The sequence below is a fragment of the Rhinatrema bivittatum genome, chromosome 7 (genome assembly GCF_901001135.1).
Source record: "Rhinatrema bivittatum chromosome 7, aRhiBiv1.1, whole genome shotgun sequence".
Classification (NCBI taxonomy): Eukaryota; Metazoa; Chordata; class Amphibia; order Gymnophiona; family Rhinatrematidae; genus Rhinatrema; species Rhinatrema bivittatum.
Window position 1 is genome coordinate 90,230,711 of NC_042621.1, and position 27,904 is coordinate 90,258,614.

At 45.6% G+C, this 27,904-nt stretch overlaps 1 protein-coding gene across 2 annotated transcripts in view; it reads left to right on the forward strand.

Annotated features, from left to right (window-relative positions):
• Positions 1-27,904, forward strand: part of LOC115095247 — a 392,965-nt gene that overhangs the window by 2,665 nt on the left and 362,396 nt on the right. For both annotated transcript variants that reach the window (XR_003857731.1, XM_029608666.1), the window contains exon 2: positions 27,467-27,679. Coding sequence is in view for 1 of the 2 variants with exons in the window: in XM_029608666.1 (XP_029464526.1) it covers positions 27,521-27,679 (159 nt within the window). In the remaining variant the exon portion in view is untranslated. The remainder of the gene's footprint in view (positions 1-27,466; positions 27,680-27,904) is intronic.

The window sequence follows — 27,904 nt, forward strand, 5'->3', positions numbered from 1 at the left end:
AGCGAGGAGTGAGGACGCCATTTCTGCAATCCTTTGCGAGGAGCACGTGACGTCGGCGCCACGTCGAGTGACGCGGCGTCACGTGATTCCCCGCGGGGTCGCGCCGGAACGCTCGTTCGGCCCAAAAGGAACTTTTGGCCAGCTTGGGGGGGTCAGGAGGCCCCCCCAAGCTGGCCAAAAGTTCCTTTTGGGCCGAACGAGCGTTCCGGCGCGACCCCGCGGGGAATCACGTGACGCCGCGTCACTCGACGTGGCGCCGACGTCACGTGCTCCTCGCAAAGGATTGCAGAAATGGCGTCCTCACTCCTCGCTGGATCACCAGGGAGTTGTGGTAAGTCTTGGGGGGGGGGATTAAGGAGGGTGAGGGGTTTAAATTTTTATTTGCACATATGGAAATATACTCAACTCATTGAATTCTGTTTATGTCCATATTGACCGCAAATGGGACCCCCTTTGGACATATGGACATATGGACATAAACTTTTGCTCTGCACATCCCTACCAATTAGACATGATATTGTATTGAGCTATTGTTAAAAGAAAATCTACCAATTTACAGTGCGGGCGCCGAAGCTGTAAAGACGGATCAGCACCTTTCAAAATAGTTAAAGCATACGAGAGAGGAGTCGTGACCTGTAGTATACAGGCAACCGTGCGCCAAACCTGATTCCAAAAGGCATGAACCAGAGGACAGTAAAAGAACATATGGCTAAACGTAGCATTAGGGGCCGAGCAGGACCAACATGCATGTGAGGAAGTTACACCAGCACGGTGCATCTTCCATGGGGTCCAAACCGCTCTGTGAAGAATGAAATACGAAGTCTGAATCAGACTGGCAGATAATGAAATACGAATACCAGAGGACCAGATATGTTTCCACATTACTGGAGTGACCTCTGTCCCTAGGTCAGAAGACCATGTCTGAGTCAGAGATCGTATGCAAGAACGGTGTGAAAAACGTTTAAGCAGTTTGTATATCCCAGACGCCAAATGGCCCTTGGGGCCTTGCATATAATAGAAGTCCAATAATGGGGACACTTTATCCATAGTAAATTTACGCAATCCGCTTACTGGAAGCAGAGAACTCAACTGCAACCAAGCATAAAATTGGGTAGGTGGAATGCCATATCGGGATTGGAGTTGTGTAAATGACATAAGCTTCCCAGAATCTAATATGGACGATAATAACCAGATGTTACATTTCTGCCAGGCTGGCCAGTTGAGCGTTTTCCCCTCCACCAGCAAAGCAGTATTTCGCCAGAGGGGCGCCAAACCTGAGGTACACCATTTGAAAGAGACGTCAGACAGATGAGAATCAAATTCTGAGAAAGCTCTGTGTAAGGACCTTAAAATAAGATCAGCAGCCGCATCCGGAATGAGATTCATACCCGGAAAACAAAATAGAGGGTAAGGAGCAATCCGGTGGCGTTCAATAGAAACCCACCTGGGCAATTCTACAGAGGGCTGCTCAAAATCAAAAAAATAATAACCATGTTGCAACATGACAAGCTTGGTGATAAACATAAAAATCAGGAAAATTAACACCCCCTTGTAGTTTGGGGCATTTAAGCTTAGCAAGCGCAATACGAGGCATCTTGTTTTTCCATAAAAAAGTTACCAACAATCTATCAATTTGTTTATAGAACTCTGCAGAGAAAAAAATGGGAAGCATAGACAGGATATAAAGTAGTTTTGGCGCAATAACCATTTTAATCGTGTCTAGCCTACCCCACCAAGTTAAATGGAGGGGGGACCAGCGCAAAAGTAAATCCCGTACAGTTTGTAGGGCATGAGCTTCCCCTTGGCGAATCGTATCCAGAGGATTGGTAAAGAAACGTATACCAAGATATTTCAACCCATGGGATACTTTTTGAATAGAAAAAGGTGTAAAATCCAATGAGGAAGCAGCATAATTTAGAGGGAGGAGTTCCATTTTGTGCCAATTAATCTTGTATCCAGAAATGGAGGAATATGATGAAATGAGACAAAATAAATGAGGAAGAACATGCACAGGATCTTGAATAAACAACAAAACATCATCGGCATATGCAGACAGTTTGAACATTTCCCCACCAATACAAACACCCGTAATAGAAGCAGATTGACGAATAGCAGAAAGTAAGGGTTCCAAAGCCAGGTTAAACAAAAATGGGGATAAAGGACACCCTTGACGTGTACCCCGAAACAGAGGAAAAGAAGCTGAACGTTGTTGATTGATATACAAAAAAGCAGTAGGAGCTGTATATAAGGAGCGAATCCACGTTAGAAAATTGGGGCCCAAACCAAACCATTGAAGGACATGCAATAAAAATGACCATTCGACACGGTCGAAGGCTTTTTCGGCGTCTAAAGACACTGCCACCATTGGAGATGGATCAGAAAAGGCCTCTTGTTGAATATGTAAAAAAAGACGGGTATTGTTATTGATAAGACGGTGTCGCATAAAACCAGTTTGGTCATAATTGATCAATAGGTGAATAATGCGAGACAGCCTGGTAGCTAGAATTTTGGTAAAGATTTTATAATCCGTGTTCAATAAGGAAATTGGCCTGTAATTAGCGATACAGGTGGCATCTCTGCCTGGCTTTGGAATAACCACAATACATGCTTGTGAAAAGGAAGGAGAAATACTCTTGGAAGAGAGAAATGAAGAAAAATAATCATGTAGTTTAGGAGCAAGTAAAGACTGAAAAGCTGAGTAGAAATTAGAAGTAAATCCATCAGGACCGGGAGCCTTATTCGGTGCCAGTGAAGCAATAGCGAGCTCAATTTCTTTCAATGTAATGGGTTCATCCAAGCGCAAGAGATGTTCCCGGGAGAGAACCGGATGGTCAAGCGAAGAAAGAAAGTCCGTAAAAGCTGCAGTTGTCGGGGAGATTTCAGATTGGTATAAAGTCGAATAAAAGTTTTGAAACTCCTGGAGAATAGTAACATCGTCCGTGACAGGATCATTAGTAGAAGACATGATGGTAACAATCCGTTGTTTATCCTTTTTTTTTTGCAAATAAGAAGCCAGTAAGTGACCACATTTATTATTCCCAGCGTAGTACGTAGCTTTAGAGGAGAAAATGCCTAAACGTACCCTGGAGCTGAGTGAGAAGTAAGTTGTACTGATATCTGGCTTTTATTAAGTCGTCGAGGGAGGCTGAAGACGGACGATGACAATGTTCCTTCTCAAGAGCCTCGACTTGACGATGAAGGAGAGACAGTTCTTGTTTACGTGCCTTATTGCGACGAGCTGTATAGCTAAGAATCTCCCCACGGATAGTAACCTTAAACGCTTCCCATAAGGAGGAAGGAGACACATCAGTAGTATCATTAAACTGAAAATATTCAGTAATTTTCTGAGTTAGGAGCTGTTTAAAGTCAGGTTCCTCAAGGAGAGCTGAGTTGAAACGCCATTGCTGATGAGCCGTGATTGAGTACCGCAAGGAGCAAGAAATAGTAACCGCGGCATGATCAGAAATTAATATGGGATAGATGTGTGCAGAGTTGATACGAGGCAGCAATGAGTTAGAGGACAAAAAAAAATCGATGCGGGAGTGTGAAGAGTGCGGTGAAGAATAGAAGGTATAGTCCTTGTCAGTTGGATGGAGTAAGCGCCATGGATCTGAAAGACCGTAGGTATCAAGCAGATGACGAAGCGTGGTAGTAGATTTAGAAAGGGTAAGTCTTGCGATTCAGTATCATCCAGCTTCGTTTGGAAACCGTCCATACGCGTGGTCAATATTTGTAAATCCGAACGGATCGCTGTAGTGTTATCAATGTTCAGTTGGATTAAATCTTTAAGCTGTTTTAATTCAGCTAAAACCAAGTCAGCTGAAGCCATGGGTTTGATAGCGGACGGCTTGTCCGGCGTAGGGGGATCCTGTTTAGATCGCTTGGTGCCGGCAGAGGCAGCGAACGCTGCTTCGATTTTACCTGATTTAGATGTAGCCATAACGGAGGAACCAAGATTTCTTCGAATAGCAGCTAAAAAAAGGGTTGGTCCAGAAAAATAAGAGAAAATGGAGCGGGGACTCACAGAGCCTCAGACTTAGGCGGCCATCTTGTGCGTCGCGTGAGAGCGCCCCACATCCGACCTTTTTTGACTTGCCTAACTCCGCCAGGGGAGACTGCCTATGAATATCGACCGCTATATGAATAAATCGCGATGCCTGCCAAATTGGCTAAAAAAGATAAAGACAAACCGAAGGCCAGCGAGAACAAAATGGCGGCCGGCAAGGAAAAGACTACATCGGGCCTAACAGATGAAATGGCGATTGCGGTGCCGACAACTGAGGTAACGGCGGCACTTTCATGTAAATTGGATAAAATATTGGGGCAATTAACGGACTTGCAATTGTTACCGTTAAATGTTTTGGCACTTTGTTAGTAAGAATTTAATCAAATATATATATATGCGTGCCGCCCTGTAAACCGTTGTGATGGTGCACTACTAAATGACGGTATAGAAAAGATTTTAAATTAAAAAAAAAAAAATAATAATAATAATAATAAAATAACTACATCCCCACATCGATGCTCTAGAACTTCGAGTGTCAGCTACAGAAGACGAGGCCTTGTCGGCGGAACGCAGGATCCATAAATTGGAACAGCTGGTCAGCACCCAGGATGACAAACTTGAAGAACTAGAAAACCATTCTTGCCTTAATAATCTCCGCTTTGTCGGGCTGCCGGAGTCCATCCCTGATTATGATCTAGCCGACCAGCTTTTACATTGGCTCCGCGACGCTCTAGGTATAACAGAACAGCTGGGCTCCCTAAACATTGAAAGGGCCCATTGGTTGGGCACGCGCTTCACACAAAACCAAAGAGCACAGATTGTGATCACCTGCATACTTGATTTTGCAGACCGACAATGAATATGGCAGGCCTCGCGAAAAATTCAATTGCTGACATAAAAAGACACGCTGGTAAGGATCTTTCAAGATTTTTCTGCAAGGGTAGTGGCGAAGAGGAAAGAATTCGGCCCATTGTGTACACAACTAGCGGCAAAGCAAGTGCGTTTCGCTCTTCAATATCCTGCCAAACTTCGCATTTGGCACAATGGCTAAGCGTAGGCATTTGATTCACTGCCTGAAGCTCAGAAATATGTTCAGGACGCTATGATTCCATCAGATGACTGAGATCGGGATTAATCAATAGCGGCGAGATGAGCGAATGGAGCAATTTTCCTGACAATTCAGATGCCTACTTGCTACCTACAAGGTTTGACTGCAGTTGCGGTTGTTCTGGAGGTCTGGGCCCCATGGGTCATTCTGGCGATGTATTCACTCAGATCGGGTATTTCTATGCTGACAGGGAGTACTTACATAAATTGCCTGCTAGTCAATTTCCCCATGGGCCTGATGTTTGATTGTTAGTTTTGCCAACAGGATATTGGACCTCCAGTAATTGCCTCAGATATTTTTTTAATCCTTTTCTCGAGGGGATGGACACCTGACCACACCCTTATGATTCCAGCTCTCATCTTGGAGAGCTCTATCAGAACTGAGTAGGGAATGTATCTGGGGGTTAAGGAAATGGGGACAGTGTGGGGGGAGGGAGGTATTCACCTAAGGCTTGGAAAGGACATATAGCATACAAATTAGTCGTTTTATAATGTTGTTTCTAAGTTTGAGTTTGCTGTGTGATAATAGAGTGGGTCACACACTGATTTCATGGGGTTGCTTTGCCAGAGGCGAGTACACTTGGAGTTGGGCAGCATTGGAACTTCCATTTTTGTATTCTACTTGCCTTTGCCTGTGTCTGCAGGGGCAAGCTGGGTTAGGGATGCCACATGTGCAACTGATCAATGGCCTCTCCTGTGGCACGACATAGAAGTTACCTGGAAAAATGGGTCCTAGTATAAAGTATATGACCTGGAACGTTGCTGGTATGGGCTCCCCCATAAAAAGAGAAAAAGTGCTTGCTCACTGCCACAAGTCTAAAGGGGAAATTGTGTTTTTACAGGAAACGCACATGTTAGATGGCGAACACCTTAAGTTGAAAAATAAGAAAGGGTACAATCAAGTCTATTTTTCCTCTGGCACACATAAGCGAAATGGGGTCGCTATTTTAATTCACAAATCTGTGTCCTTTCAATTAGAAACCCAATGGACAGATACAGAAGGATGAATCATAATCATTAAAGGTTGCCTTTTTGGTAAGCCTGTATTGCTCGCCTCTGTGTATGGTCCCAACAAATACAATTATACCTTCTTTACTAGTTTAATAACCCAAATATCTGAACTAGGACCTTTCCCGGTAGTGCTAGCAGGGGATTTCAATTGTATAATGGACCCGATGCAGGATAGGTGTTCTAGTACACCTCCACAAATTTTGGGACCAGGGAAAGGTATTCCCTTTTTGTGTAAAACTTTGCAACTTCTGGATGTTTGGCGGGTGTTACACCCAACAGAAAAGGACTATACCCACTTTGCCAGAGCTCACCCGGCCAAGTCCAGACTTGATTATATTCTTATATCAGACTCTTTGTTTTCAATAGTGGATAGTGCAGATATTGGGCATTTAGTTATATCAGACCGCTGTCAAGTTTTCTGTACACTGGGCACCGCAACAGTGATGCCATCCTTATTGCAATGGAGGTTGCCCGAATGGTTAGCCACAGATCCGGAGTTTGGAGAATACCTTATGCAGAGGTGGAAACAGTATGACGAATTTAATATTCAACATAAAGATAATCCGGTCCTATATAGTGAAGCAGCCAAGGCTGTCTTAAGGGGTGATATCCCTAAGTATACTATTCAAAAGAAGAGGCAGCAAAATTACCAGATTCTAACCCTAGAGAAAAAAATGGCTTATTATAAAGCTCAATGGAATCACCACAATACAGATGCTTGGAAAGAAAGATTTAGGCAGACGCAGGCGGTATTAAATAATCTCCTGCATCGTAAAGCATTGGGGAATATGTTCTCCTTTAAAAACAAACTGTTTCTATATGGTAATAAACCAGGTCGGCTATTGGCCCGCCTGTCCAAAACCAAGCAGCCCTGTAAGTATATTAGCCAAATTAAGAAACCAGATGGTTCGTGTTGCGCGCCCTGTTCACGTCACAGCCGCTGTGCCAGAGGACTTGGGGACGCCCATGGCCCCGCCTCCATGCCCCCTGCCCTGCCCCGTGCTGCCCCGTGCCGCCGACACGCCCCCGGCCCCGCCCCAATCCTCCCATTTTCGAAAGTCCTGGGACATAGGCGAGTCCTGGGGCTTGCGCGCGCTGCCGAGCCTATGCAAAATAGACTCGGCGCACGCAGGGGGGTTTTCTAAGGGTTACGCACGTAATTTACATGTGTAACCCTTTCAAAATCTACCCCATAGTGTTCATACGACAGACCTCACATTTTTATTGAAGGGTTGTAGTGATTTCTGTGGTTGATATCTACAATGACTAACATCCATGAAGGATCAACATATGGGATTTCTTGTAGCTCATTGATAAAATGTGTAGAATCCCTTACATATGAGGCGATTTTAATCATCAGAGATTGCAATAAATGCATTCGGCTATAGGTTCAAACATCAAGCCAATGCCTGACACTATAGGTCAGCCTGGTGGACCCTCCAGAGATTTATGTATCTTCGGAATAACCTAAAAATATGGAATTACCAGATATGGCTGAAATAAAAACCTATATTCTTTGGGGGTGATCCTTCTTAATTGTAAAGCCTGTTCTAATATCTCTCGCATCTCATATCCTGAGAAAGTACTTGATAAAAAGATGTATTACTCAATTGTCAGATAACCTCTTCTTCATACTTTTTCCTATCTAACACCAGTACTCCCTCTCCTTTATCCACAGATCTAATAACTAGTGATGTATCCTCTTTTGACCTTCTGATTGCTTGAAACTCACTCTTAGTCAATTTGTGCTTAATCTGCTCATCCCTCTAACCCACTTATTGTTGCATTCGAAACATTAGTGTTAAATGATTTACGATGTTTAGAATCGACAGATGAGTGGATTAAACACAATTTTATATGTAGGACAGAAGAAGCGGTATATGCGATCATATGTCTTTGTAACATTATTTATATTGGGCAGACCAAACGGGAAGTGTGATTGAGGATTATCGAAGACAAGAGTAGTATATGTGGCCCATTGAAAAACTGGTTCCCATACTATTGATGATGTTAAGTTCTTCGTGATTAAACAAATTGTAGGAGATAGGGAAGTTGACCTCTCAAGGAAATTATGGCACAGTGAACAAAGCTTTATTTATTCTTGGAAAACATTGGCACCTGACAGCCTTAATAAGGATATAGAATAGTCAGCATTTTTATAAATATTAATATCATGATAGCTAGTGTTGCGGTCTCCACCGCTTCCCCTCTAATTGCCATATTCAGGGCTCACCTTCTATGCTGGGAACGCCGCTCCCGCGGCTCTGCTGGGTCTATGGGGCGTCCGCCATTGCTGGGCCGTCTCTCTGCGGCCCCGCGTGCGCACAAGGACGCGCGTTATGGACGCACGCTCACCGGAAGTCTGGCCCCGCCTGAGTTAACCATGCCACGCCCCAAGCCTGATTTAACCGGCGTTCATCGGGTTTCTCATTGCCTTGCAACGAGGGTCGCTACTGCTTGTAGTTCTTAGTTGCATCTCTGCTGTTCTGCTTCCTGCCATTGACCTCTGCTTGTTCCTGACTCCGCCTTTGCCTGCCGCCTGCCACCGACCTCTGCTCACTCCTGACTTCGCTTCTGCCTGCCGCCAGCCCCTGACCTCAGCGTGTACCCGACTCCGCCTCTGCCTGCAGCCCGCCACCGACTTCAGCTTGTGCCCGACTCTGCTCCTGTTTGCCGCCAGCCTCCGACTCCGGTCAGTTCACTGGACTGTTTCCATTGGCTGTCAGTTTGACTTGGGGTTTTCCTTCTGCTACTCTCTGCCAAGTCTGAGTCTCTACATGCTACTGGCTCCGGTCCTGCCTTGTACCGGTCATACTCCACGAGGTTACACAGACACCCTTCCAGTTACCTATCTGGCCTGCCCTCGCTGGGCCTACCTGCTTCCTGCCACTGGACTCTGTGACTTAACCTTTTCCAGGCCTTTCCTAGAGACTGAGTCCTTTCTCCTGAGTCCCAAGGTTCTGGGACCCTACGGGCTCCTCCTGGGGGGTTCCCGGTTCCCGGGTGAAGATCTGTGCCTGAGACTCTGCCTCCCGAGCTACTCTACCCAGGGTGGTTCGGCTCAAGGGTCCACACCAGGACTGCAGCTTCCCAGACTGCAACAGCTAGTTCAGGGATTGATTTTTTGATTAGTATGAGTAATTGGTAGGGTATTTAGTGACATAGTTTAGATGTAACTTGTAACCATTCACTGACTGACATTGTTGGCATCTTTGTGCTGAAGTGTTTTGAGCAGAAATGCAGGTAATTTGTATTGAGTCATTTGGACATTAAGGGTTGTGTTAAGAATGTTGTTTAAAATTTATGATGTGTTGTATAGGGATTTCTAATGATTTTAAATTGGTTATATGTTTACTGTAGTTGAAATTGGCATTTATATGATATTTTGACTGAAAAGTGCTGGTTGAGCAACAGTCATAGTTAACAATTTAAGCATTGATGGGTAAGAGAAATAGAAGGGTTAGTTGTTTGGATACTAGCATTGGAAATCATTGTCAGGACAGTTATGTAAAGTTTTTATGTGTTGTTGTTTGTAGCATTTGGTCATTCATGCCCCCTGAAGAAACCCAGGATGGGTGAAATGAGGGACCCTTGTCAGGGTATTTGTTGTACAAGGATAGTTTCACTAGAGCATCCAAGAAGAATGTCCAAAATGAGAGAAGAGTACATATATTTAAGAATTAAAGTGGGAAGTTGATCCATGATTAAGGACATTATATAGATATAGTCATTACTGAAGAGAAATAGAAATGAACTATTTTTTGAGATTATGAACAGAGAGAAGTTAGGTTTATGAGTGTGAGTGATTGTGTGCAATATATGAGATAATTGGCACAAGGAGTGATTTTAGTTAGTGAGAGGTTGACATGTTTGGTAGTGATTATGAACGAGGGCCACGTTTGTTGGCAAGAGGCATATGCAAGTGATGTGGTTTTTAATTGAAGCATTGTGTTTCAGAGGTGGACCCTTGGTCCGAGATGAGGTTGACACTACTTGAAGGAAGGAGCCTTGCAGGTTCTCATTGTTGGTTGGCAGAGCTGGTTGGCGTGGAGACCCAAAAGGACCTTCACCAACACCAGCCCTCATTCCCTGGTTGAGCCCTTGGGTACCGGAGCCAGCTAGACTTAGGAGCAGGTCTCCTGGGAAGATAGACTCCATGAAGGGCGCTGGCGAGAGCAGAATGAGAGGTTCAAGGGTCAGGACTGGCAGCAGTCCAGCGAGTCCCAAAAGCATACCAAGAGTCAGGGCAGGTGGCAATCCAACGAATTCCAGAAATGAACCAGGAATCAGGGCAGGCGGCAATCCAACAATGTCCAGAAATGAACCAGGAGTCAAGCAGGCAGCGATCCAACAAAGTCCAGAAGCATACTAGAAGTCAGGGCAGGCGGCTATCCAATAGAGTCCAGAACAATCCAAGCCAAAATAGAGAAGCAATACAGAAGGAGATGGTGTCAGGCAACTCACTACTCACAAGGAGCTCGACCTGTTGCTGAGGCAAGGCACTGCAGACAGGAGCAGTTTTAAATAGGCAGAAGGCTGATGTCATCAGAGGGAGCCATGGGAACTTTCCTGCCATGGATCCTTTAAGATCTGTGGAGAGGCATGCCTGCCTAGAGAGTCACTGGTGGGGCTGGGCGTCGCCGACTTGAGCAGCGGCTCCGGGCCGTAAGAAGCTCGTTGTTGGCAAAGGCTTCCTGCCATTGCAAGAGGGGTCGAGGCTGAGCCGGGGCAGTGCTGGGTAAGTGCGACCGGCCTTAGAGCGCCACGGCCAGCATGCACAACAGTACTCCCTCCTCTAAGCCTCCCTCCCAATGGTTTAGGCTTCTTGGGATGAGAGGCATGGAAATATTTGAGCAGACGTTTGTCTAGTATATTGGAGGCATATTTTCCTCTGGACCATATCCCTTCCACGATATCAGATACGCCCACTTCTTATTTCAACACCTGATGTCCAATATTTCTTTTACTTGATAAACTTGATCCTCCTTGGAGGATCTCTTCTGGGTTCCAAGGTCTTCCGGGAGGGCCATGACAGGACTAGTGGTTTGAGGAGGGAAACATGAAATGTGTTGTGGATCTTTAGAGATGTGGGCAGACGTAGCTGATACATAACGTCAGATGATGGGAAAAGGCACAATATAATGGGGTGTGAGTCTCATAGAAGGCACCCTAAGTCATATGTAACAGGTGCTTAATCAGACTTTATCTCCCAGCTTGAATTAAGGGGCTGGTCATCTATGACTGTCAATGGTTTTCTTTGCCTTTCGGGTCCACAGCTCGTGGAGCTCTTGTGCTGTCAATTGGGCTGCTGGAGAGGAGATGTACAAGGGAAATGGTAGCGGCGGAAGAGGCTGTTTCCCATAAATGATCAGAAATGGGGATGATCCTGTGGTGTTGTTGCTATGAGAATTGTGGGAGAATTCTGTCCATGGGAGGAGAGATGCCCAGTTGTCCTGCCGCTCATTGACGAATGCCCTCAGAAAGGTCTTGATTGCACAATTAGTCTGTTCAGCTTGACTATTGGCGTGTGGGTGATAGCCCATCATAAAATCCAGCTGGATATTGAATTTTCGGCACAAGGCCCGCCAGTAATTGGCCGTAAACTGGACACCGCAGTCAGAGGTGATATGTCGTGGCAATCCATGTAGGCGAAAAATGTGGGTGGTGAACAACTTCGCCAGTTCTGGTGCAGAGGGGAGGCTCGGGAGGGCAATGAAGTGAACCATTTTGGAAAAACAGTCGACAACAACCCTAATGATTTGACAGCAGTCAGAAGGAGGAAGGTCCACTATGAAGTACGTGTACAGATGAGTCCATGGTTCCTTGGGGGCAGGCAATGGCTATAATAACCCCCAAAGTCATCCCACAATGGACTTTTGCTGGGCACATGTAGGGCAAGAGTCTACATAGACCTTAACGTCTACTTGTGTCTGGGACCACCAATAATATTGTTGGAACAGAGCCAGGGTCTGAGCCTGACCAGGATGTCCAGCGATACAAGAGTCATGAGCCCATTCCAAAACTTTCTGATGATGTTTATGGGGAACAATTGTCTTCCCTGGGGGATCTGTCTCCATAGCAGCCAGAAGAATCCTCTCTGGATCTCTGACGTGCCCAAGAAGGTCGGGTGTATCCTCTGCCTCAAAGGACCATGAGAGGATGTCAGACCGGGCATTCTTGTTGGCAGGTTTGTATTATACCATGAAATTAAAGCATGTGAAGAATAACGACCATCGGGCCTGATGGAGGTTCAGTGGCTGGGCGTGACAAAGATGTTCCAGATTCTTATGGTCGGTAAATATTGTGATGCAATGTTTTGCTCCCTCCAGCCACTGTCGCCACTCTTCCAGGGCCATTTTAATGGCCAGTAATTCCTTATTCCCAATGCCGTAATTACGCTCGGCAGGCGAGAACTTACGGGAGAAGAAGGAGCATGGGTGGAGTACCCCAGTGTCAGAGTGTTGGCTTAACATGGCTCCTACTCCCAAGGAAGAGGCGCTGACCTCTAGAACGAATGGACACATGGGTTCGGGGTGGCAAAGGCATGGGCCCTGGAGGAAAGCCTGTTTTAAGTTACTGAAGTCAACGACTGCCTCAGGAGGCCATTTTTTGGTATTCACTCCTTTCCTGGTTAGGGCAGTGAGGATAGCCACAATATGAGAATAATTAGGAATAAAATGGCGATAGAAATTTGCAAATCCCAGGTACCTCTATAAAGGCCGAAGTCCAGAAGGCTGGGGCCAGTTCAGAATACAGGTCACCTTCTCTGGGTCCATGCGGAAGCCAACACTAGAGACTATATATCCCAGGAAAGATAAACTTTCTTTCTCAAAGATGCATTTCTCCAGCTTAGCAAATAGCTTATTAGCCCATAGACATTGAAGAACTTGATAGACATCTTGGCGATGGGATTAAAGATCCTTAGAAAAGATAAGAATATCGTCGAGGTAAATCACCACACTGACATACAAGAGATCCCTGAAGACCTCAGTCATCATATTTTGAAATACAGCGGGAGCATTACATAAGCCAAAGGCATGACAAGATATTCATAGTGGCCGTCCCGCGTATTGAAGGCGGTCTTCCATTCGTCACCATGCTGGATGCGGATAAGGTTGTAAGTTCCCCGAAGATCTAGCTTTGTAAAATTCTTAGCTCCTTGGAGCTGGTCTAGAAGTTCAGAAATAAGTGGCAAAGGGTAGCGATCCTTTTTAGTTATCGAATTTAGACTGCGGTAGTCAATACATGCTGTAGCATGCCGTTCTTCTTAGCTACAAAGAAGAATCCAGTCCCCGCTGGAGATGTGGAGGGCCAGATCAATCCTCTCTCGAGATTTTCTGGGATATATTGAGACATGGCCTTACTCTCAGGAAGAGTCGGGGGGTATACCCTCCCTCGTGGTGGAGCAGTACCGGGCAGTAGATTAATAGCACAGTCAAAGGTATGGTGCTCTGGTAAGGTCTCTGCCTTCCTCTTGGAAAACACATCTGCATAAACAGCGTATTGTGGTGGTAATCCTAAAGATGTCGAGACTAGAGGAATTGGTGAATGAGGATTGACCTGGAGGAGACAAGAATTTCGGCAGCGTGGGCCCCAAATGATCAATTGAAGGGTTCCCCAGTCGATGGTGGGAGAGTGGAACTGTAGCCAGGGCATTCCCAAAACGATGGGATGGACTGCCTTTTCAATGATGAAAAAAGTTGGTGGGTTCGTGGACCCTTGGGCCGGTCGGGACCGGAAGATGGAGTACTGCAAGGTAGTAGCAGTAGCCCCGACCGGGAGGCGGCAAGGACGGAGAAGTGGCTGGCCCGAGGAAGGCCCTGGAAAGCCCTTTGCGACCAAGGGCTAGGCAAGGGAGAGGAAGACAGATGGAGCTGACACAGTGGTGAGGAAGTCTTCGCCCTGGAAGCCGAGCCTCCCCCGAGAGGAGCTCGTAGGAGTTCGGCCGCTGGGACTTAGGAGATTCACCCTGGAAGCCGGAGTCCCCCCAGGAGGAGCCCGTAGGAACCCGGCCGCTGGGACTTAGGAGAGCCCGCGGGGGCAGAGTCAGACGGGATCCGCGGTCGAGTGCCGGAGGGTCGTTGCTCACCAGTCCAGAGTCAAGTGCCAGAGAGTCGCCGCTTGCCAGTCCAGAGTCGAGTGCCAGGGAATCGCCGCTTGCCAGTCCAGAGTCGAGAGCCAGGGAATCGTCGTAAACCAGTCAAGAGTCAGAAGCCGAGGAGTCGTCGTAAGCCAGATCAGGATCAGGAGCCAGAGGGTCGTCGTAAGCCAGTCCGGGATCAGGAATCAGGAAACCAAGGAAGCACAGGACGCAGCAACTAAAGACAGGAAACCTGGAACCTCGTTGCAAGGCAAGGAAGGTATCTCGATGCAGGGTTTAAATACCCTGAGCGTCTGACGTCATCCTGGGGGCAGTGCAGTTGTTTCCCGCGCTGGCCCCTTTAAGAGCTGGGGCCTGCCGCGCGCACGCGGCTAGGGGGCGGGGCTTAGCCGCGGAGAACGCCGGCAACCAGCGCGGCGTGGGAGCGCCGCTCCTGGGGCCTGCACAGCCCGAAAACGCGGCGGAACCGGAGGGGCACCGCGCCGGGGTGAGTGGCGGTCCCGGGGACGGCCCGGGATCGCAACAAAAGTTATCTCCTCCATATGTAAAACATCGGTACGAAGTCTTAAAGATGCAGGGGTCATGTTGATTTGACCAGGAAGAGGTTCTCCATAAATGGAGGAAATAGTTAAAGGATCCCTATAAACCATAGGCAGGTTAGGTGGGAAATTAGATCCTTCAGGATGAAGTTTCCCCAAGTGCTGGAATCTATTAATACAAGAGTGGGGAATTCAAGCTGCTCCGAGATGATTGCTACAGGCAGAGTACATTGGAGAGCTGGAGTGGCATAGCCTACGGTCATCTCTCCACTGACTCCTAGGCTTGGAAGTTTCCCTGTTTCACAGGACATTGCGCTAGTAGATGGCCCTTCCCAGCACAATAGAAACAAAGCCCTTGGGTGCAGCATCTGTGCTTCTCTTCGGGTGTAAGGTGGCTCCATGCCAGTTGCATAGGTTCATCAGATCACAAAGAACTCAGCTCAGTAGCTGAGCTTGGAATCAGGGGATGAGAGAATGCTAGGGCAAGTGTGACTAGCCATCGATGGTCGATCCTCCCAGTGAGGTCGATGAGGGCATCAAGAGACTCAGGAAGTTCCCTTGCTGCCAATTCATCCTTTATTCATGGGGGGGGGGGGAATAGCCCTTCCAAAACAATGCTGTGAAGACTGTCTTCCCACCAGTCCAATTCAGTAGCCAGTGTCCAGAACTCGATAGCATAGTCCAATAGTGGTCTAGCACCTTGCCAGAGATGCAATAACTCAGAACCGGCAGTGGCCAACCGACCAGGCTCATCAAATACTTGCTTGAAGGTTTGAACAAACCGCAGTAGATCCTGAAAGAAAGCATCTCCTTGTTCCCATAAGGGGGAGGCCAAGGCCTTCACATTAAGAAGGGAAAGGATGAACGTTGTTTTAATGATGTCGTTGGAAAACTGTAAAGTAAAATGCATGAAAAATTGATTAAGAAACCCTGTCACTGACTGGGATTTCCTGCATATTGAGGTGGTACCGGAAGATGGAGTGTGGTTGAGGTAGGTATGGGAACTGGACTCTCGGGAGGCGCCGGACTAGCTGTGGTGGTCGCATCCAGCCAGGCGCTGAGGCGTTCCACCTTATCTGCCAACAACTCCAGGAAGTGCTGCTGCTGTTGGATTTTCTGAGTCAAGCCTGGAATGGCCTGCAGCCCTGAGAGGTCCGCCAGGTCCATTGCCTCAGCGAACTGTTGCAAAGGTGGACCCTTGGTCCGAGACGAGGTTGACACTACCTGAAGGAAGGAGCCTTGCAGGTTCTCATCATCGGTAGATGGAGCTGGTTGGCGTGGAGACCCAACAGGATCTTCACCAATACCAGCCCTCTTTCCCTGCAGGTTGAGTCCTTGGGTACCAGGGCCGGCTGGACTTAGGATCAGGTCTCCAGAGAAGAAAGACTCCACAAAGGAACTGGCAAGAGCAGAATGAGAGGTTCAAGGGTCAGGACTGTCAGCGGTCCAGCGAGTCCCAAAAGCATACCAGGAGTCAGGGCAGGCGGCAATCCAACAAAGTCCAGAAATGTACCAGGAGTCAGGGCAGGTGGCAATCCAACGAAGACCAGAAATGTATCAGGAGTTAGGGTTGGCAGCAATCCAACGAAGTCCAGAAACGAACCAGGAGTCAGGCAGGCAGTGATCCAGCAAAGTCCAGAAGCATTATACTATAAGTTAGGGCAAGCAGCTATTCAATGGAGTCCAGAACAATCCAAGCCAAGGTCAGAGAAGCAATCCGGAAGGAGCTTAACGTTGCTGAGGCAAGGCACTACAGGCAGGAGCAGGTTTAAATAGGCAGAAGGCTGACTTCATCAGAGGGAGCTGCTGCTCCTTTAAGATCTGAAGTGCGAGCGCGAGCCTAGGCAGTCGCTGGTGGGGCTGGGCATCGGCAGCATGAGGAGCAGCTCCGGGCCGCGAGGGAGTTTGTTATTGGCAGCAGCTTCCTGCCATTGGAAGGGTCGGGGCTGAGCTGGGGAGGTGCCGGGTAAGTGCACCACGGCTGACATAGTGACATTTGGCATAGTGTATCTGCATAATTGACATGTAATGCTGTCATTGATATATTTGAATTTCTTTGATTAAATATACATTAAAATTGCATTGTAAGATTCTGGTATTTATAAATAGATTTTGCTCTTTCATCATTGTGCTCTGCATATAACATGAGTTCATCTAAGATCTGAATCATATGTATGGAATCTATCACGTATAATGGCATCATGGGTATAAATGGCTTTAAAAGAATATCCAAAAACACTAAGGTAGGTTCAAATAAAGATCCATTGGCTGACATAATTGTACAGTCTGGTGGATTTTTAAGTGATCTGAGAATATTTGGAACTGCATATAAATGGGTACCCATGGATTATCCACTTTAAAAATGGATGTTCTTGATTAGTCAAATAGCCCTTGTGTTTGCCTTCCTTTAGAATCAAAGACAGTAGAGGAAATTCTTGGAGCTGGATCATGAGTCAGCTTGATATAGAAGCTGTCATCAGAGTGGGTTACTTTTGTCACATATTAATGACTTTTCCACCAGTGGCTCCCTCTTTATCAGCAACCTTTATAACATATCTTGTGCAAATCAATGAAGTGATTCTGTTTCTGCGTTTTGATATCTTGTGCCATCACTTTGACTGTCTATGTTCTAATCTATCCAGATGTTCTAAGACCAGATTGTGAAAAGTAAAAATATAGGGATCAACGTTTTACTATAGCAGTCTGACCCAATAGAAGAATCATATAAAAAAAATCTTAAGCCATAGCATTCGAAAAAAGTGGTATAAAGCTACTGACATACTGACTGGAACATAATTAATAGTAGGAATGAATGACAACCCACAGTACCTGAATGTAATTTGCTTTGAAGTGCTGAAAAGCAGAATATAAATCAAATAAACAAATAAATAAATAAAGCCTCAATTTAAGGCTCTATATACTGCCTATGGAATAACATCATTAGTAAGCTTTATCATGTTAAAAACTAGACCTGATCGATCTGCAACCATGTCCATCAACACACCCTTGGCAGTTGTAATCATCTCCTGAGTATATGGTATGTGCCTCAATGTTTTGGCTTGTCGAAATTGCCACAGTCTAAAAAAACAGAAGAGTTGCCTGAAGAGGAATCAATATGTTTCATCCTTATTGAAAATAAACTGTTCTCTGAATGAGTCATCAGATGATAATGTACTTTGATTAATTTCTACTGGTGTTGTATTATGGACTTTTTCTCCAGGAACTTATCCAAACCTCTTTTAAACTCAGCTATGCTAACCACTTTGACCAGATCTTCTCACAACAAATTCCACTGCTTGATGTACATTGAGTGAAAAAGTGCTTTCTCCGATTTGTTTTAAATCTGCTGTTTTTTAGTTTCATGGGGTGTCCCCTTATTTTATTTGAAAGGAGAAGTAACCATCCTTTATTTATCCATTCCACCCCACTTATGATTTTATAAACTTCTATCATTTCCCTTCTCAGCTATCTCGATTCCAATCTAAAAAGCCCTAACTTGTGTAGCATATCTTAGGGGAGTCATCACACAAGGCTATGGGATTGGTTGTTTTTATTCTTGAGTTTGTTTTATTTAATGTTATATAATTATATTGTTTGCAATGTGATGGTTATATTTTAACCTGCTACAAAGTACAAAAGAATGATGAAATATCAAGGGCAAACAAATTCAATGGCAGACTTACCCAGGTAACTTTCCACTCACTGCACCACTCAATAAGGACATCTTAATTTTATACCTCAGAGAAAACTTAAGTAGAGTTTTCCAATCTGCTTTTGGTGCAGATTGGAGCAAAACTTTATTTTTCCCATCGATAAGCAGGATGAAATTTAATGTGGATAAGTGCAAGGTGATGCATATGGAGAAAAATAACCCATGCTATAGTTTCTCAATGTTGGGTTCCATATTAGGAGCTACCATCCAAGAAAGAGATCTGGGCGTCATAGTGGATAACACATTGAAATCATCGGTTCAGTGTGCTGCGGCAGTCAAGAAAGCAAACAGAATGTTGGAAATTATTAGAAAGTGAATGGTGAATAAAACGGAAAATGTCATAATGCCTCTGTATCGCTCCATGGTGAGACCACACCTCGAATACTGTGTACAATTCTGGTCTCCGCATCTCAAAAAAGATATAGTTGCAATGGTAAAGGTACAGAGAAGGACAACCAAAATGATAAAGGGAATGGAACAGCTCCCCTATTAGGAAAGACTAAAGAGGTTAGGACTTTTCAGCTTGGAGAAGAGACGGCTGAGGGGGGATATGATAGAGGTGTTTAAAATCATGAGAGGTCTAGAACGGGTTAATGTGAATCAGTTATTTACTCTTTCGGATATTAGAAAGACTAGGGGGCACTCCATGAAGTTAGCACGTGGCACATTTAAAACTAATCGGAGAAAGTTCTTTTTCACTCAATGCACAATTAAACTCTGGAATTTGTTGCCAGTGGATGTGGTTAGTGCAGTTAGTGTAGCTGTGTTTAAAAAAGGATTGGATAAGTTCTTGGAGAAATCCATTACCTGCTATTACTAGCAACAGTAGCATGGAATAGACTTAGGCCTGGATTTATCAAAATGCGGTAAGTACCGCATGCGATAGCAAAAGGGGTGTGTTTTATGCTAATATAGTATTTATTGCATTTTGTGATAATTACCTGTGCGAAGAGCTAAGTTAGTGCACATTGTGATACCATTTCATATTCTGCAATAAGTGCCAAACCCAATCTATTTCCTACATTCAACCACTGGGGGACCTGATTTTCAATGATTCCAGATATGAAAGAGAGAGAGAGAGAGAGAGAGGCTGGCCATAATAGCATGTCCCGTAGATAGGTATTGTATCCCTAGGATAGGCCCACCTAGTAACTCGAGGTGGGGATTAGGTAAGAGTGTAGGGGGTTAGGGGCCGCTTTGGCCTTCGGAGTGAGGAAACTCACTCAAAGATGAGATTTGGGCAAGGGTCTAACATCAAGCTAGGTTGAGAGACCCTTGCCCAAATCTCATCTTTGAGTGAGTTTCCTCACTCCAAAGGCCAGCAAATCTTCACAAGAGACCACTGTTCTGTTCGTACGTCTCATGTAGAATGTGAGAGCGGCCCCTAACCCCCTACACTCTTACCTAATCTCCACCTCGAGTTACTAGGTGGGCCTATCCTAGGGATACAAATACCTATCTACGGGACATGCTATTATGGCCAGTCTCTCTCTCTCTCTCTCTCTCTCTCTCTCTCTCTCTCTCTCTCTCTCTCTCTCTCTCTCTCACACACACATAATAAACCGTTATCACACTGTCTAACACATTTGAAAAAGGTGTAGTTAAAAATCTGCATTATGGCTGTGCAATACTCTTTGCAGAGAGCCTAGCCCACACTCCTCCCATTTTTGGAATTTGCATCGCACCATATCGTATGGTGCGATCGCATGCGGTAAACACGTTTTCACATGCGTTAAGGCCTATCGCATGCGATAAGCCCTTAACGCATGCAAAAACGCCTTACCGCATTTTGAAAAATGACCCCCTTACTTTTTGGGTACTTGCCAGGTTCTTATGGCCTGGATTGGCCACTGTTAGAAACAGGATGCTGGGCTTGATGGACCCTTGGTTTGACCCAGTATGGCATGTTCTTAATTAGCCATATTTTCTGGGTGACATCCTCTGACAGCACAGGGTGGAGCTTTCTCTTAGTGTACAGAGCTTTGCTCTGTGTTCATGTGTGGTGGTTTCCTGCGCAAATCCATCTTCTCTTCAGTTTTTTCTTTCCATGCAGCTGGATGGTAGCGTGGTCAACTTTCTATCCTTTTCTTTTCTTCTTGTCACTTATAGTGACCCTCAAAACCACTTCTAAGTGCTAAATTGGCACCAAAAACCCCAGGGTTTAAATACTGCCAATATGGTAAGATTATGTCCTTAAAGGATGGATATAACTACTGCTATCTCTGACTCGGCATGGATCACCAGCAAGAATCTTGCCGGGACTGTGGATGGAGCCAGGAAGCAGAGGGCAGCCAAACTTGAGAGACTCTGGCAAGGTGAGGCTCTTATACCCCCATTCCCAAAGGCCTGGACTCTGCCCCATCATTGCTTGGATGCAAGGCGCACAGGTCCCCCCAAGGGAAAAGAGCCATGTCAGTGAGACTCATTGACACCTCGCTCAGGCACTGCCAATTGAGAACAGCTCCCAGAGAGCCAGAGCCAGTGAATTAGGGGACAGAGGCCATGCAGTGCCGCACCTGCAGCCTGAAGTGCCATCTAAGTCTGGCCCGTAGCCCTTGACGCACCCTAAATGTAAAAGAGACTTGACTGTGTCTCACAGGACTTACAATGCACCTCTTTCTGAATGACTCATGAAGAATGTGTCAAGGGAAACAAAGCAGACATTGATGCTGATGCAGGAGATAAAGCTGATGCATGCACCAAAGCTGACACACATGTTAAAACCGATGTATGCGCCGAAGCCAACACACACGCCAAAATCGATGCATGAGTGAAAGTTGACACTCGAGTCAAGACCAAACAATCGAAGCTGACACAAACCTCCAGTTGGTCGACACATTCATCGACGCAGACAAAAAAGACAGACAAGTCTCCACCATTACTGCTGAGAGAAACTCATTTCTCCAAACTTTACACAGATCCTCAGATAGTGTTTATGCCCGAGGAGCTCATGGGAATTCACCTCTTCGATGATAAGGAAGTCGGGTCTTCTCTATCCGAGGTTCTCTTGGAGAGATCGTTAGCATCTTTCCTCAGAGTTTATTCTGATCTGTCATCACCTTCTCATAGGAAGAGACAATCTCCTCACTTGTAGAAACCAATTACTAAGAGGCACAAAGGAGCTCCCTGGAGCTTACCATCGGTTGAGCACCCTAGAGGACCAGATTCCTGCATACTGCAGGTGACTCTGCCTATGTGTCGTGCAAGGCATAGGAGATCTGTCTCCAGGACATGGTCACAAGCTGAGCCAACTTCCACTCTGCAAAGGGAGAAGCACCCAGACACCCGGGTGGGGGAGGGGGGGCATCACAGGCCATGTCCCAAATATCGCACATACTTAAAGCATTCTTCTCCTCACTTGACACTCAATAAAGCCATCCTCAGCACCCTAGTCCACCAGCGGAGGAGGAACTCTCACCCCTGAATCCCCATTCATCCCCAGAGTGAGAACCCAGAAGCCCTCTGGATGAGAATGCAGGCCAAGATCCAAGTACTTTCCCAGAGCCAGATGTCCATGTTGTTTCTCCGCCAACTTTTCTGGGAAGCTCTACTGGTATTCCTTCTGACCTCCTTGAGGGTCCTCTGGAGTCGTCATCACCTCCAAAAGATTTGACCTATTCCAAATTTGTGGACAAGGTGGGATCGACCTTGAAAATAGAAACCAAGAAGCTTTCTGATCAAAGATCAGAAACATTGGGAATTCTAAAAATCTTTGATTTCTCTGTGGAGCCAACAACATTGCCATCCCATCCAGTATTAGATGCAGTCATGGATAAGACCTGGGAGTTCCCATTCACAGGGCAAGCAGTTTCCTGGAAGATGGACCTAAAGTGCAGAATGTGCAATTCTAATCATTATGGAGTAGTGCAACTCCCCCATGCTTCAGTAATAGTGGAATCAGAGATGCATAAAGCCAAGAAATCTCATCTCCATTCCAATACCCCTCCTGGAAAAGACAATAACATCCTTGATGAGTTTGGCAGGAATATTTTCCAAGGGGTGATGTTGAATACCAGGATTCAGCAGCATCACTTTTATGTCATGCAGAACTTATACGAATGCATGCAAGCCTTAAAGCCATCTATTTCAGCGGGCAAAGCTGATCACCCCTCCTCCTCTCCAATCTTTGTCAGACCTGGAGGAAGGTTTGCAGCACTTATAAAGAACTATATATGAGGCTTTTGAAACATCTGCACACACATCCACAGGTTCGATAGCAGCTAGAAGAATAGCCTGGCTCCTTGAGAGTGCCATTTGGGAAGATGTACATGGTACCTTTTGACAGGTTTAAAGCTCCTTGTCTAACTACATGTAACGCGCTCCCTGTCATGTTTCTCTGAAGACTGTATTTTGGTAAGTGTTGTCTCTTTGCACATTTTACATTTATATACTATGCACGGCACTGGTTTTCTTTAATGCAGTCCCATGTTTATGCTTTATTTACAGTGCCCATTTAAGTCTTTTGTGCGTCCTTCCCGATGCAGCCCCTGGCGAAACACGGGTCCGTGTCGGGGGACCCTTCTCTTTGAAAGAATTGTGGCTATATACAGTGGAGTTGCCGTTATGAACAATAAAACTTTTGATATTTAAGCATTGATATGAATTCTGGGACTGTATACCGTTTACTCTAGCACTCACTTTCTGGCGTGGAAGCTAACAGACTTACCATGCAAGGCCAGCAACCTGTTTAGTGACAAACTTAGGGAAACTGTCTCCCAAATTAAGGCGCAAAATGTGGCAGTTCTCTCCCGCACTTCTACATCAGAGGAACGGGGCACCTCAAGGTGCTATTATGGGCAAGATAAGAAGTCTTATTATCAGCAGCACCCCTACCAACAATATTGCTCCTTCAGGTCACAACCCTACCAAGCTCACCAACTGCCCAGACAGCAAGGGCCACAAAATCAGACCAGAGGTTGCCCGAGGGACCAACAGTCTCAGAAACAACAACAGGGCCTACTCCAAAAACCACAGCAGAATTTTTGAAGGGGCTTGGGCCATAGCTACACTCAAAGTGGGGGGCAGGATAGCTCAGTTCTACCACTCCTGGGAGTCCATCTTATCTGATCGTTGGGTTTTGAGCATCATTTGGGATGGCTACAAGTTGAATTTCAAATGAATTCCAACTATCCTGCATACTGTAAGTCCATTTTGGGACCAATCACAAACTACGCTGTTACAACAGGAAGTGGGGTCATTGCTCCATCAGGCAGCTATAAGCAGTCTACCCCACTCACAGTGCCACAAGGGATTCTACTCCCAATACTTCCTCATCCTGAAGAAATTAGGTGGCCTGTGTCTGATCCTGGACCTTCGTTCTTTCAATAGGTTTCTTCAGTTATTTACACTTTCGGATAATAGAAGGACCTGGGGGCACTCCATGACGTTAGCAAGTAGCACATTTAAGACTAATTGGAGAAAATTATTTTTCACTCAACACATAATTAAGCTTTGGAATTTGTTGCCAGAGGATGTGATTAGTGCAGTTAGTGTAGCTGGGATTAAAAAAAGGTTTGGATAAGTTCTTGGAGGAGAAGTCCATTAACTGCTATTAATCAAATTGACTTAGGGAATGGCCTCTGCTATTATGGGCATCAGTAGCATGGGATCTTCTTGATGTTTGGGTACTTGCCAGGTTCTTGTGGCCTGGTTTGGCCTCTGTTGGAAACAGGATGCTGGGCTTGATGGACCCTTGGTCTGACCCAGCATGGCAATTTCTTATGTTCTTAAGTTCTTAGTTCTTAAGTTCTTATGTTCTTATGTTCTTAAGTTCAAGATGACCTCCCTCAAATCAGTTCTGACATTCCTCCAACCCAGCAATTGGATGTGCTCACTGCATCTCAAGGATGCATATTCCCACATCTCGATTCACCAGTCCTACTGGTGTTACCAATGTTTCCAGGTCAATTCCAGGCATTACCAATACAAGGTTCTCCCATTTGGCCTTTCGTCTTCCCCATGAGTTTTCACCAGATGTCTTGCTGTAGCTATGGCCTATCTCTGGAAACAGGGAATAAAGATTTTTCCCTATCTGGACGACTGGCTGATAGTGTCTCCGCATTCAGAAACTCTACAACTGCATCTAACGGACACAATTATCTGCCTAAAAAATCTGAGCTTCATCGTTGATTCTCTCCAAGCCCGGACCTCTGCTTTGCCTGACTACTCCATTACCTCTCTCCAGACCCAGACCTCTGCATTGCCTGACTACTCCGTTGCCTCTCTCCAGACCCAGACCTCTGCATTGCCTGACTACGTTTAACTATCTCCTCGCTCAGACCTCAGCCTTGCTTGCTACCGCTTCCAGATTTGCCACCTGCCCTGACTCAAGCTTGCCCTATGATGCCTCTTCAGTCTATGTCATGGACTTGGTCTATTCAGGCTTCAGCCTGCTCTTGCTCGGGCGTCCTCTGTCTGACTTTTGTTCCTTTGGCGCCCAGGTCTCCGGGACTCTACCACGTCCAGTACAGACTGTACTATTTCTCTGTTGCTGCCTTTGGGCTGACCTCGATCCTTCCATTGATGAAGACACATGGAGGCCACCTAAGTCTAGCCAGCTCCGGTACCCAAAGGCTCAACCCACGGGGAACGAGGGCTGGTATTGGTGAAGCGCCAGCCGGCCTCCATCCATCAGCCCACTCCGCTTGCCGACAGTGGGCACCTGTAGGACCTTTCCTTCGGGTTGCACCAACCCCACCTCTAGTGCAAGAGTAGATAAATCTATCATCCCTGACAGTGGGTGCACCATTTTGGCCCCCAGTACATTACCTTATACTAACAACAGATGCCTCAAAGAAAGAGTGGGGAGCGCATATACCGACTGAAAACCTAGGGCTTATAGTCTCAGTCAGAGAGCAGATTTCAAATCAACCTGCTGGAATTAAGAGCGATAGGACATGTTGTTCGCATATTTACCCCTCAGCTCTTGGGATAAAGCATAATGATACACCCAGACAACCAAATAGCAATGCTTTATGTAAACAAAGAAGGAAGGTCAGGATCTAAAACCCTCTGGAAGGAGGCAGTCCAGATACTAGAATGGGCAGAAGTTCACCTAATCACATTGAGGGTGACCTACCTGCTGGGAATTGTGAACACAGAAGCCGACAGACTAAGCAGAATATTCCATCCTCATGAGTGGGGCATACACCAGTCCATAGCGGACTACCTCTTTACCAGGTGAGGGAGACTATGGATAGATCTGTTCGTAACGGAGCACAAAGTGAAACAATGCCATTTCTGCTTAGTTTACACAAGCCCCAGGAGATATTCACAGGATGTGTTCCTCATTGCCTAGCAGAGGGGCCTTTTCTATGTGAACCCTCTGATACCCCTAATAATACAGAAATGCATAGCAAATGACACAGACCTCTTACTAATCACTCCAGCTTGGCCAAGACAACCGTGGTACACTTATCTAGTTCAGCTTTCCATTCTTCCACTGATTCCCTTGGGAAACAGTGCAGACCTTCTCACACAGGAGAATGGCACCCTGTTACATCCGATGCAATCCTCCCTCCATCTGACAGCATGAAGGTTGAGGGGAGGGTATAAGAACATTTCAAGATATCCTAGTCTCAGCCAGGAAACCACCAGTGAGAAAAAACTATGCTCGAAAATAGCATAGACACCACAATTGGTGCAGGATGAGAGACATCAATCCTTTATTCTGCAGCATTATTTACATACATTATTTATGTCAGGACTGGCAACTTCTTCCATCAGAGTTCATGGTGAGCTCCTCCTCCGAAGTGTTTTATGCAATAGCGGCATAAAACATTTCAGAGGAGGGGACTCACCATTTCAACTCATCCGTTGATCTCTTAAGTTCATAAGGGGACTCATCCACGTCTGTCTTCCAGTCACCAAGCCACCCATGCAGTGGGACTTAAATGTCGTTCTTGAAAGTCTCTTTCTTCCCCCGTTTGAGCCATGGAATGTAGTGTTCCTGGTTGCAGAAACTTCAGCGAGACAAATCAGTGAACTAAAAGCATTAGTTCAATACCCCCTTACATGCAGTTTTACCAGACAAAGTCACCTTATGAACACACCCATCCTTCTTATTGAAGGTTGTATCAGCCTTTCACCTGAATCAAACAATCACTCTACCTACATTTTGTCCAAAACCTCATACTAATGAAAGGGAAAAATTACTGTAAAATTACTGTAACATTACTGTAAAAGAGCATTGGCTTACTACAAGAGAATGCACGCAAGTAAACAAACTTCTCAGCTATCTGTCTCATTTAATCCAAATGCACCAGGTCTTCTGGTAGCAAAAAGAACTATAGCAAATTGGATAACTCAGTACATTCAGTTTTGCTACTCTTCCCTTTTTTCGCAACTTATGGACTCAGTCTAAGCACATCAAGTGAGAGCCGCAGTGACATCCATAGTGTACCTCTTCAATGTACCACTTCTGGATATCTGCAAAGCAGCTATTGATCGTCTGTACATACCTTTACATCTCATTACTGCCTTGACCAGCAAGCAGTCTCAGACAGTATTGCATAAAACTGTTGGAGGTCGAGGCAATCCACACACTGGGCAGGTTGCACGTACATCAACTACGGACTGATATCCTACCATATTTGCATCGCAGGAGCGACCAGGAGAACTGTGGTTTCTTGATACATTAGCAGCCCGGGGCTGGGGACTCCCAGAAGGCATGGCTAATTCAGCCTACTTATCGATGGGAAAAAAGCAAGTTTCCTTACTGGATGAATTAGCCATGCGGCCCCGCCTTCCTCCCTGGACTGCCTTTCTGCAAATATTGCTTCACTTAATAGCTTGAATATCAACTGAAGAGAAGATGGATTCGCGCAGAGAAAGCTCTGTACACTAAGAGAAACCTCAGCCCTGTGCCGCCAGAGGATGTCACCCAGAAAGTATGGCTAATTCATCCTGCTATCTACGGAAAACAAAGTTTACAGTAAGCAAACTTGTTTTTTCACTGATCTGTTTATCTTTGTTTTTATTTGAATATTTAGCATGTATAATCTGATCCAAGCAAAGTAAAAATTTAAAAGTAACTTCAAAAAAAGATGGCTTCAGCGAAAATGGTATTCACCATTCCTGCGCAAAGCTTCACTTGTATTAGAAATCGTCATCTGAGAAGACCAAGCAAATTCACTGCTGTGCCATTCTGTGTGGAGTTTCAGATGTTTCTTCAACAAAAGAAATTCAATAGCATCATCCCTGGGGTAAGTAATGCTTTTTATTGTTATCCCTCTTACAAACATCCATTTTGGCATCAAGGCGATCATTGTTTAGGATGCACACTGTCATATAAGCAAGAGTCCATATGGGAAAGACACTTGCAAATACTAGAAATAATCAACTCAATATCCAAAATTGTCTATTTCAAATTTTAAAAAAAAAAGAACCACATTACCTTATCCTCGTATTTGTAACTCTGGCACTCAGAC